Source organism: Tachypleus tridentatus, chromosome 8, assembly GCF_004210375.1.
Source record: "Tachypleus tridentatus isolate NWPU-2018 chromosome 8, ASM421037v1, whole genome shotgun sequence".
Taxonomy (NCBI): domain Eukaryota; kingdom Metazoa; phylum Arthropoda; class Merostomata; order Xiphosura; family Limulidae; genus Tachypleus; species Tachypleus tridentatus.
The window spans coordinates 56,679,326-56,692,156 of NC_134832.1; the positions used below are offsets into that span (position 1 = coordinate 56,679,326).

Sequence of the window (12,831 nt, forward strand, 5' to 3'; positions counted from 1 at the left end):
GATAATTTTTTGACAAAAGGAAGCATTTTTATTTTTCAAACATGATGAGGCCAAAAATTCCATTTCAAACTTTTATGAAATATTTGCATATGTGTTCAAATTAATAAACTCCAAATATTTATATTTAAAATAGAAACTGGATAGAGGGCAAAAATATTAAAGATGGCTTCTCTTTTTAGTGGTTTTGGCCGAAATTTGCCAAGATTGCTTAGAAATAGTAATCGCACATTTAGGTAAATTCTACTAAGAAAAGATTTTACGCAAAATGTAGAAACGTTAGGTATCTTGACTAAGACTTGTATAACTTACTTATTATATATATTGATATTCGTATTGTATCTTATTTAGGCTCGTTCGCTACGATTCGCCATCGATAATTGACAATGGAACTTGTAACTATTGTGATTTTTTAAAAAATATTATCTTTTAACAATTATATTATATTAGTTTATTATATTATATTATATCTTGTGATATACGTTTTCAGTATTAGCATACATGCTTTTATAGGTTAGGACACCATACTTGACCTAAGAATTGGTAACATTAGATAAGACAACTTTTATTTTACTAGAATAATTTATTATTCTCTTAATCGACGTTTAAAATATCAAAATAGTTATGCACTGTAATGTTTAATAGATGAAGAACTATATTGGTTCTGTCTTTGATGGATTCAACTAATAAACTTTTAGTTTTAATGTGAATTAATTACAAGTCTGATATTGAACAATGGTTACAAATTGGTGATATCAAATAATATATCAGATTGGCTTACAAAGAATAAAAGAGATGTGATTAAAGAAAAATAACAAAGTCACTGTTAGGTACTTAAAATATTCAGGGCTCAGGTCCATTGGTGCAGTAATTGTTTGGTATTTTGGTATGATATTGTTTATGGTTTTCTATTCTAATTTTTCAAGACACCAACTTGGGATTCAGAATATTGTCATATAGAATTGGGGCACAGGTCTGTGCATAGTAATATCTTTAAAAAAATTATATTGTTTATACACAGATGTATAGAATATCAGAATAGTTGTTCAAACAGGATGTTAAGGTTATTGAGAAAGGTTGAATGAAAGTGTAAAAGTTAACACTGAAAATGAAGTTAATATATTAAGGGTAAGGAAAGTTGTACGATGTGAGTAGGGTCTTTAAAGAATAATAAAGGAGGGCCTTAATCTATAATGATTATGAGATGGCTAGGATACTAAATTCTACAGGGTGTTCGGAAAGTCACTGTGCACTTATATATTTATTAACAGACATGTTTAAATATAGAATACAGGAGGTAAATATGAATGACAATTATAAACAATGTTGAAAGTGACCCCCGTTAACACCAATACAGGCCTGGATCCTTCTTATTTTGTTTCTAAACACAGCTATCAGTTGCTGGCTTGAAATAGACTGAATGAATGCTGTTATACAAAACTGCACAGTGACTTTCTGAACACCCTGTACTTTATCTTCAAGTTTTATTAATGAAAATTTAAGTAATATTTATCATTTTGAACAGTTGATAAATCTAAACAAGAATATCACATTACTTATGGGCTTGTTAAAAAAAATTAAGTTTAAATAATAAGTCTCTAGGTAAGATATTTCCTCAAGGGTTTCGAAGGAGGCTAAGGACTGAAAGACTTGGTCAGTAGCTAATAGTTTTGTAACTACTGAAATATTAGACAGTTGCCAGGAGATTGGTGGTTAGCTAATGTTGCTTCTATTTTGGGAGTTGATAGACATTGTTGTGATAATTATAGGCTTATTAGTCTAATATTAGTGGAGTGAAACATTTTTAAAAGTCTGATAAAGGATGCTTTGCCAAGTATTAAATTATGTTTGATAGTCAACATGGTTTCATATGAGTTAAAATTTTGTCTTACTTTTTTACATTATTTGAAGAGGTAGCCAACATATGTAGATGAGGGAAGGGTATGAATTTGATGTATCTGGATTTTCAGAAATAATCTGCAAAGGTGCTACATAAAATACTGTTAGAAAAAGTTATATCTATAGATGAGGGGGTTAAATTGGCTGGATGGAAGAAAGGAAAGGGTTGTTGTAGATGGCATTTGGTCGGATTGGATTAACGTCACAAGTAGGGTACCTCAGGGCTCAGTGTTGAATCTTTGCTTCTTTTTATTTAGATCAATGAAAGAGTGTTTATTGTTTTAATCTGATGATGATAGTAAAGATTTTTGTGTTGGTTGCAAGGTGAATGTTGCTACATTACAAAAGATTTTGATTACTTGGTGAACTGGGTGAATAAATGGCAAATGGTTTTTAATTATAATAAATTGATACATTATTATTTTTTCATACTTATGGATGGGAATAGTAGGACTAAGAGATGCGTATCAACATTTGGCAGAGTAGGAGTTATCTTCAGCTAAGACTGTTTTACTTTGCTAACAGAACAGCTAGCCTTTGGAATGGGTTGTCTTCATATCTGCTGGATGTAGTTACTTTAAGGGAAGGCTTAATAAATATTTAAAGAATACAGACTGACTGAATTGTTGTATAGTTTAATATATCAGACATTGTAGGTGGACAAAGAACACACTTCTTATATTAAATATTCTTCTATTTATGAATTAAAACAAGGGTTGATGATTTTTCAAAAACAACAGGACACAATTGTTTTTTGAAGAAAAATTAATAACGTTGTGTTGCCTTTTTAGCTATCCTGTGTACTTTGAACACATGTTTTATAGCAGTATCTTCCAGTCAATAATAACTTTAAAACTGTCTAGAATTTTGTTATTTCAATGTGTGTGTGTATATTCAGGTTTTCACGATTAATAGTTATATCTAGGTGGCATATAGGAACCAGTTCTTAACTCTGGTTTCAGTGGTAGAAGTGGATAAGAATGGTAGATATGAAAATTGTCATAAGTCAAAACTGATTATCTGAACTTTAAAAAAATTCTAGATTTATTTTTTTTTATAATTTAATATTGCTTGGCCTTTATTAAAGTTTGTAAAGATTTGTAATGTTATGGTTTGGTTAGAATATTTGTTTGCAGTAGCTGAGGAAGCTACTTTACATGAATGTTAGTGCAAATCTAAAGTAAAATATAAATCTAGCTACATATAGTAAACTATATCAGGGACTTAGAGATTGGAAACCTTTGGGTCAGGTCTAACATGCCCAGGGTCAAGGATGAGCAGTAACTGTTTCTTACATTATGTGAGGTGAAATATGCAATCAGCAAGTCATTGAATGAGTACAGAGTTTACAGTTCTCATGATTGTAATGTATGTAAGAACAAATGTGTTGGCAAATCACGTAAAAAACTAACCAATAAATCCCTACTGTTTTTGATAGGTTCTGTTGATTGCACTGAGATTTTGTTTTTTTTTTAACAAAAATAAAACAGGTATTATTAGGACAAATTCAGATATTATTATTGGATGTAGTTATAGTCTAACTGCTAGCCCAAAGTAAGCCCAATATTACTTATAAAATGTTTTACCTATGTGTAACCAACAGTATCTCAGAACAGTTGGCATGGGTATTAACACTTATTGATAAGGAGAGAACAATGTTTTGACCTTCCTTCGGTCATCTTTCTTAACCTGAAGAAGGCCTTAACATTGCTCTCTCCTTATCAATAAAAGTGTTAATATCCATGCCAGCTGTTCTGAGACACATTTTTATTTCAAGTGGGTTTCTCGTCATCAAGAATTACTGTAAGCAACAGTGTTTTTTACAAAATTACAGAATTGACAGCATCATGGTAATAATGCTACTGATTAGAGAATTATGGTGTCTTGATTATAACAATTTCATCGTGATAACTTACAAAGATAAGGGCATTTGTGTGACATATAATAAATTAAAACAGATAGGAATTTGAAATAGGGATGTGCAGAATTTTACTTCGTCATATGGTAAATGGTTTAAAAACATGTTTCTTTTTTTTCAGGCGAGAATTCTCTGTAACTCTAATCAGTAGAGATAAGCCAGCACAACAACTTTCAGATCCAGATATTAAAGATATTCGAAGTGTTCTTGAACCAGAGGATAAAAAACACGAAGAAGCTTTACATGAATTTATCACTGTTGATACTCCTGTAAGTTCAATGAATATTATCCACCTTGTAAATTATCACAAATGAAAGCAGTTGTCATATTGTCATCATTGCATTGTGTACTTATTTTTCTGTAACATTTATAATTTAAGTTTTGGAAGGATTAGCACATGTATAAAAAATTCTCTTTTACGTACAGAAGTTGTTGCTCTTTCGATCTACCTTTTCCTTTTGTCAAAATTTTGATATTTTGTTAATGTTATCTAAATAAAGTTAGTCACTCTTAAATTTTATGCTGTTGTTTTAGGTCAATTTTATTTACTATTTAATATTTGAACTGAAACCAACTTTAACATCCACGTATTCTCCAACTTACGGCTGCAAACATATTAACTGGAACTGTTTTGCTGTGGTTGTTTTTCTGATACTGATTGTGAGCGTTGCTCTTTAAATCTGCAACAGTGATTAAAGGATTTTGATTTTTAAGATTTGTAAAGAAAGATTTTCTGTATACATTGGAGACCCACTACATTTTAACAAATTTTTTGCAGGTGCGTCTCATGCAGCACAAACTTGTTTTATCTAAGATATCGGTAAAGATGTTAATATTCCATTTTACTATTAAAAAAGATAAACTTTCATTACCTTTTCTCAGTTTATAAATCACAAAATGCAACTTATACCAATATAAATAAATAATTTTCACTTTGACATTTCATTCAAATATTAATTAACATTAGATTTTGATAATAATAAAATTTTTGGGAAAAAATAGAAGCCTAGTGATTTATTTCTATATACCCAGTCACACCAAACATGCTTGCCCTTTCAGCCATGGGAGCATTATTATGTGATAGTCAATCCCACTGTTTGTTGGTAAAAGAGTAGCCCAAGAATTGGTGATAACTAGCTGCCTTCCCTCTTGTCTTACACTGCTAAATTAGGGATAAATAGAACAGACAGCCCTCGAGTAGCTTTGCGCAAAATCCAAAAAACAAACATTATTTCTAAATTCTATACATCTTCAGTACAATGATAAGAAGTTAATTAGACAAATTATTTGTTATAATGTCTGTCTATTTTATTTAGTAATTAGACTTTTCACTGTCAACATAATTTTTCAGAAAGTTTTAGTCATTTCTCTCTTATAATTCAAGTACAATATTTAAAAAAAAAAAGTTACCATTTTGATATTTGAAAAGATGGATATCTCTTCCTTGACTGGTGTGCCAGATGAACACATCAAAACTCGCAGGGTGCGGATATTTGTTCCTGCAAAAAATGCCATGCAGTCAGGAACTAACAACACCCATCACTGGAAAATGGAATTTGAAACCCGTGAAAGATGGGAGAATCCTTTAATGGGCTGGTGCTCTTCGTGAGTAAACTTGTTAATAAACTAATGTTTATCCCTGTAATCAGAATTTTAGTCAGAGGGTATCTCAAATATTTTTTTGAACAGAAGAAATGTTTTTTTTTTTTATGGATGGTGAAATCACCACAAGTAATTATAATTTTTTAGTGCTCAGTTTTTGTTAAAATATTAATGAAATTATAAATTTGAGGTCAAACTGTATGTCAAATATTCTTCCATTGATTATTTCAAGTATTTACGTGCATTTAAATATTTCTTGAATGTTGTTAAAACGTTAAAGTTATTTATTTTGTCTAGTGTATTAGGATATCACGTCTTTTTAACACAAAATATATTAATATTTTTTAACTATGTTTTACAGAGGGGATCCTCTATCTAATATGAACCTACGATTCCTGTGCAAGGAAGATGCCATAGCATTTTGCGAGAAAAATGGTGTGTTCAAACTTTATATGGTAAAAGTTAATAAAGATGTGGGTAGTTGTTTTCTTTAACATAGCCTCATTACTTTGATTGGCATAAAAAGCAATTGATTCTATTTCTATGTTATGAAAGTAGTCACTGTGTACTGTCATAATTAAAAAGTTATATCTTTATGAGTACTAACAGTATTATGATTTAAACCATATTATTACTGTTATTATGAACTGCTGTAACTTTGTATATTTAATGAAGTTACTAATAATTCTCAGAGTCCTTTTCTGGTAATGGAGTGTTAACACAGTAGATATCTTTTATCTGATTACTCATATAAAGTAAGAGACTAACATTACCTAATCAGTCATTAAGACTTAAGGTATTTGACAACAGAAAATATACCAAATGTAAAACTTGTGTAATTTTAAAATATTAGATGCTATTATCCTATAAAATCAATTAAGTTTACTTATTAATTACTTACTAATATATATGTATATGTCTTTTTGTTTTGTTTTTCATTAATAGGCACTGATTACTAGCTAATTTTTATTCTATGTTTAAGTAGCAATTCTATTCCAGTCTTCATGTAAATCTAAAAAAAACACTTGTTTTAGTGAGTGGAACTTAATTCTAGGAAGTTTTAGTTGAGAGGATGGTGTGGTAACTACTCATCTGGGATTGGACCAACAAACTTATTTAAATATTTTCAAGAGGGATAAACCAATTTTTCTGACTTCTGTGCTAGATTGACTGATGAATTAGATGGATCATGAGGATCCTTTTATCTGGGCCTGACATGGCCAGGTGGATAGAGCAATGAACTTGTAACCTACCTTTTGTGAGTTCAAATCTTTATTACACCAAACATACTATTTCCTTTCATCTATAGTGGCATTATAATGTGATTGTCAGTCCAATTTACATTAATAAAAGAGTTAGAAATGGGTGGTGATGACTGGCTGCCTTCCCTCTAAACTTTCAGTGTTAAATTAGGAATGATTAGTGCAGATAGTCATTGTATTGCTTTGTGTGAACTTCTAAGCAAACCAAACATTTTATCTGTTTGTTTTATTTTGGTTCTTATCTAATCATTTCAGTCTTTATCCAATTTATTATTTAATGTTTTCCTCTAACATCATGGGACATTATGGATAAATCAGTACTTACATAATTTTCTATTTTTTTTATCATGCTTTTAAAGTCTACACTTTGTTGGTATTTTGTTTTTTGAATACATTGGAGTACATGTTCGTAAGAGATGTTGTGAATGGTTATCTTTTTCTTAACTTGTCCTTAAGTTTGTTTATTTGTTTTTGAATTTCTTGCAAAGCTGCACGAGGGCTATCTGCATTAGCCGTCTCTAATTTAGCAGTATAAGACTAGAGGGGAGGCAGCTAGTCATCACCACTCACTGCCAACTCTTGGGCTACTCTTTTACTAACGAATAGTGGGATTGACCCTCACATTATAATGTCCCCACAGCTGAAAGGGCAAGGATGTTTGGTGCAGCAGGGATTTGAACCCACGGCCCTCGGATAATGAGTTGAACGCCTTAACCCACCTGGCCATGCCGGGCTGAGCCTTAAGTACTTTGTTGTGTACTGAGTTTCATCACATGTTTTGACTTCTGAATATCGTTTTGAATCTATGCTGTTTGTATGTCCTGGTTATGTTTTCAGAGATGTATATGATACAGGTAATTATGGCTGAGTATTTGAAATTTTCTTCCTATGTATCCTTTCTGAGAACTCTATGACCTAGTGCTTTGGAATCATAGTCAAAAGGTTACAAGTGTTGTTCAAGACATGTCTTGTGTCCTGGAGCAAACAAAGCACTTTCCCTCAAATGCTTCAAGTCTATCCTATTGATTATTTGTATTTCAAAGTGCTCTGATGAACCTGTATCTCATCCAGGTGATAATATGTTGTCACTCTCGTTGGCTCGTGTCAAAGAAAATCAGAGTTAAACACATTCTCTGTTTGCCTCTTGAAGAAAAGAGCTTGGTTTAACCTACTTCTTATTGTTTCTGTTTATCGTCTTTATTTTCTTCATCAAGTGTTCCATGTATTTCTTGTTAAGGGAAGTTGTAATGATGAATTTTCCTTACTCATCTGCAGCATTTTTAGTGTTACAAATCTTATTCAGGAAACCAAACAGCCTGTTATGCTCATATTTACACTGTTTGGATTCTGACTTTAGGTTGTGTTACTAATAGTACATGCTCCTACAGATACAGGTAGATATCTTCACTACAAGCCATACTATCCTAATAGTGTAAAGACAGGTGTTACAGACTGCTTAGTTTTCGGAATGAACAAAATTTGTTCAAACATATGCTACAAGAGAAGGAAGTGGAACACATCATCATAACTTCTTGATGTTGGATACCCTCAACATGTGATAAATAAAATAACTAAGATAACACCACAAGTAAAAAAGATTACATACCATAGTTCTTCATGTCAGAGTTATTTATAAACAGCATAAAGCTAGAACCATATTCAGAAGCAAGAAGTCAATCACAGTTAGTGCTCACAAACACAACCTAAAGACCCAAAAAAAGGAATGGAAAACATCTTTTGGAAATGTAGAATCCAATATGTTGGAAAAAAGAAAAGGATCAATAAAAGTGAAGAATTGTATGATAGACATACAAGAATCTGTGATATTGATATATGTGCAAACAAGAATCCATGATATTGATATATGTGCAATAGCTCTCCATGCCATTGAAGACCATACAATAACTTGGATTAATATTGAACTGACGAGAAAAAGCTTCTACATCTGCCTAATTGATAAAACTCAATAATCCGAACATAGAAATCAACAAAACTCGGATACTTTTATTTAAAGCATTCAAATAAGTTATGCAATTCAAGTCCTACTCTGAGAAACCATAAGTAAGCTTATAACAAACAACTGCATCTCTGCCACGACCTTCAAAGAAAATTTTCTTCATAGGACTTTCCTAAAGACTGCAGTAAATAAACAGCTGAAACTTAGGACAACAGCTAGCTAATTGTTTAACTTAGATGATAATTTAAACAGTAGAACAAGTTACCGAGATCTTGAAAAACTATATATCTTAATTTTAAATTATATAATTATTATATCTGCTTAAATTAATGCAGTTAATAAGAAATAATTCAATTGTTCAGAATTTTATTTACTTTCTATTTCAAAAAGGATGGCCATATTTTGTAGAAGAACCACCTGTCCATAAACCGAAGAAGAAGAGTTATGGAGCAAATTTTGCATGGAATAGAAATACAAGAGTTTCTACCAAATGATTGTTTATTCTGGGATGTTTCCTATTATGAGTTTAAAGACATTAAACACTTTGTAGGTATTTAGAGAGAAAGTATTACTGCACGAGAAAAGTGGAAAATTTAAAATATGTTATTTCATCTTTCTTGGAAATAAATATTTACCTGTAAAGCCTAAAACTAATACATTTAATTAAGTGATAAAAGAGTGTTTTCACAGTTGTGTGTAGATAAAATAAAGTTAGGTTTAGGAATATTGGAAGTCTGTTGTGATTGATTTGATTTTGAATGTTCACCAGAGGTAATTATATAATGCAACTCTTGTGTGCAAGGTAAACTCATCTTGCATCATACACATATTACCATGAAGTATAGTATTTCTTAGCTAAAGCATTAAAACTTAGCTCAGCACAGGCAGTATCATATATAATACAATCTAGTTAGTTTCAGTTTCTTACAAATTTTATAAGCATATTTCACGTTTGTATATATTTATTAAAACTATTTAGGGAACATAAATTATTTTACTTAATATAATTATTCAGTGATAAAAACATTGGTTTATTTTTAATACATTTTATGTTTTAACGAAATTTGCACTCTATATCTTAGAATAACCATTATAAATTTAAGGAAAACATGTTACAGTGATATTGGTTTTGCAGGATATATAATTTTAACTTAAAAACTCGTAAGTTATAAAAATAAAAAGTCCCCTCAGTGGGACAGATAAAATCTGGAGTTTGATTCCTCATGGTTGACAACACAGTTGAAAGACCAGTGTGACTTTACTGAAACAAACAAAGTGATAAAATATGAATTCTTTAAAATGTGAAATTTATATCCATGATAGCTTTTTATGTTGGAACAACTTTACCTTTTGCAGTTAATGAACTTTAAAAAAATGTTCTGATTGAACATTATTTTAGAACTATTACATCTTGTTTATGATTGAATTCAAGTAAAGCACAGCTTACAGATGAAAAGGACAACTTTTCTACTAGAAGTGTTAATGGAATTATAACATTATATATTCAGTGTAGTTAACTACCACTGTCACACAATGTAGTGTGTTCTAAGAAAGAAAAGGACAACTTTACATTAATGACTTTGATTATACAATTATAAATATGTTTAACACACAACAAAATTTTAACACAACGTATCAGGTCTGCATGCAGAATGTTTGAAAGGGGTTTTCTAATACCCTTTGTGCCAACATATTGCACAAAGATTTTTCTTAATCAGTGTACAACGTTATGTGGGTCTGGAAGTTCGAGATTAAATCTAGAATCAATTTTGAATAAAATGTAGCTCAAACAGTTCCATGGCTGTTTACGAGATCTATGAATATCCAATGAAAACGAACCATCATTCTGTACCTCAGAATGTCTGGTATGGGTATTAACACTTCTGTCGGTAAGCACAGAATAACGTTTCAACCTGTCTAGGTCATCTTCAGGTTAACAAAGAGAGAGTTTACGGTTGACGGGCACTTGTATCAGCCGTTCTGAAATACGTTTTTATTTCAAATGGGTTTCTCGTCATCAAGAAATTGTCATTCTGTTGCAAAACTGCATGGAGTGTTAGAGTTAATTGAACATAAATTTATTTTATTATAGTAGTGCACTATCTACATAGGGAGTAATTATTATTAAATTACTAAGTTAAACAATATAGAACAATAATATGTTAACTATTTCAATCATTGGTTATCGTATACATACAGGCCAAGTGATTAAAGCGTTCAACTCGTAATCTGAGGGTCACGGGTTCGAGTCCCCGTCACGCCACACATTCCCGTCTTTTCAGCCGTTGGGGCGTTATAATGTTACAGTCAATCCCACTATTTGTTGGTAAAAGAGTTGGCGGTGATGACTAGCTGCCTTCCCTCTAGTCTTACATCGCTAAATTAGGGACGGCTAGTGCAGATAGCCCTCGTGTAGCTTTGCGCTAAATTCAAAAACAAAAGCATTTGACTATTTCAAACCAAGACATGGTGATGCGTTATCAGAAGAATGTAGTAAACGTTAAATATCATTTGTGCTGTAACTATATACGCATGCGTTTTTACACCCCAAAGTGCACGTATATCAGTCAGTAATGTATTTGTGTGCCATGAAGTTTCATGATGTCACAGGTTCCGAGGTACCAGTTTTTGTTGTGCAGATTGTTTATTTATCAGTGGAGTAACATAAACTACATATTTATGGGTGTAAAACTCAGCATATAATCAGCTTAAAAGTGACTAGTACTTTATTATTTATCAATTGTAAGTAATTTTGAAAAATTACGAAACCAAAAGTAGGATTGAGCCTTATTTCGTTCAAAATAGGACAGTCACCTGTTGGTTACTTTTCATTTGTACGTCAGTTTATAGTAATTATTCTCGAATTTTATGAAATGTTAAAAAGTATTTAAAGAACATATCAGATTATTTTGACGTCGTGTGATTTATTACCGAAAGAAAAATTCCTTTTATTGAATGAGATATGTTCACGGTTGGCGTATGCGGAGTAATTCACAATGATTCAATGAAATATAAAATTTGACATTATGGGTAAAATAAATCTCTTCTATAGAGTATTGTAGTATCATATAATGTTTGAGCACAGATAGTGGTTAGCGTGGTGAGGTGTTGATCTTAGGATCTGTGGCTCGTGTCTCGTTACTGTAAAAAATAAATGAATAGCGTTCTGCATTTTTGGGCTACATATGCGTTGCAAGAGAGATAATTAAGCCTCACTATTCGATTAAAGTAACTCAACAGTTGGCATAAGTCCTCGAAAGCACCATGACGAAATATTACATTGTGGTACTCAACATGTAAATTCCTGATCTTCCTATTTGCGGACATTACCTAAAATGGCCCAACGTGGAAAATTAAACAAAAAAAAAGTAAGACAAGGTTTGGTCCTGTCACTCCTGTGGTAAATCTTTGGGGCTATCCTGCCTCATTGCAATTTGTGTGATGCCTAAAATATTCTCTGCTTGGTAAATTGACAGTCACTATTTTAGTGTGGATGGTGGGTGTTAAGGTGCTGCTTATTGTGTTGATAGTATTTCACAATTACAGACAGTGGCAGATAGCCCTAGTAGCTTTATCATAAATGCAAAAATTCTAATATAAATGGCCCGGTGGTTAAGGCACTCGACTCGTAATCCGAGGGTCGCGAGTTTGAGTCCTTATAACACCAAACATATTCGCTCTTTCAGTCGTGGAGGCGTTATAATGTTAGGGTGAATTCCACTATTCGTTGGTAAAGAGTAGGATAAGAGTTGACGAGCTGCCTTCCTTCTAGTCTTACACTGCTATATTAGGGACGGCTAGCGCAAATAGCCCTCGAGTAGGTTTGCGCGAAATTCAAAACAAACAAAACCGAATGAATCATACAATTATTTTTAGTGTGTTAAACCTATCAGGGTGAATGATTAATTCCGAGTAAAGGATACAGTTAGTTAATATATATTTGATAAAACTCACCTAAGTACTTTGTTTGAAAGTGATTCACATTTAAAATATTACAACGCTGTATTTTGAACTGTTTTTAATTATTTAAATGGGACTGATTCACTGTGACACAAGTCATAGTCAGTTAGATACATTGCACAAGCCTCAAAAGATTTAATCAAAGAACCAATGTAAAGATATGATGTTAGCAACTTTTACAGCAAACAAGCTCATATGTCATGATTAAAACGTTTCGATTTACAGTATCGCAAAAT

The 12,831-nt window shown here is 31.7% G+C and overlaps 1 protein-coding gene across 1 annotated transcript; it reads left to right on the top strand.

Annotated features, from left to right (window-relative positions):
• The first annotated feature begins 100 nt into the window (after window positions 1–100).
• ND-18 (NADH:ubiquinone oxidoreductase subunit 18) lies at window positions 101–9,367 on the top strand. Its single transcript, XM_076448954.1, has 5 exons — window positions 101–233; window positions 3,936–4,083; window positions 5,244–5,419; window positions 5,778–5,851; window positions 9,026–9,367. Exons 1-5 carry the CDS (start codon window positions 163–165, stop codon window positions 9,127–9,129), a joined length of 573 nt encoding a protein of 190 aa, XP_076305069.1. The 5' UTR covers window positions 101–162; the 3' UTR covers window positions 9,130–9,367.
• The last annotated feature ends 3,464 nt before the right edge of the window (window positions 9,368–12,831 follow it).

Coding starts and splice junctions, on each gene's coding strand:
- ND-18 (XM_076448954.1), top strand. CDS start 163: ATGGCTTCTCTTTTTAGTGGTTTTGGCCGAAATTTGCCAAGATTGCTT. Junction 4,084..5,243: donor TTATCACTGTTGATACTCCT/GTAAGTTCAATG, acceptor ATATTTGAAAAG/ATGGATATCTCTTCCTTGAC. Junction 5,852..9,025: donor AGCATTTTGCGAGAAAAATG/GTGTGTTCAAAC, acceptor TATTTCAAAAAG/GATGGCCATATTTTGTAGAA.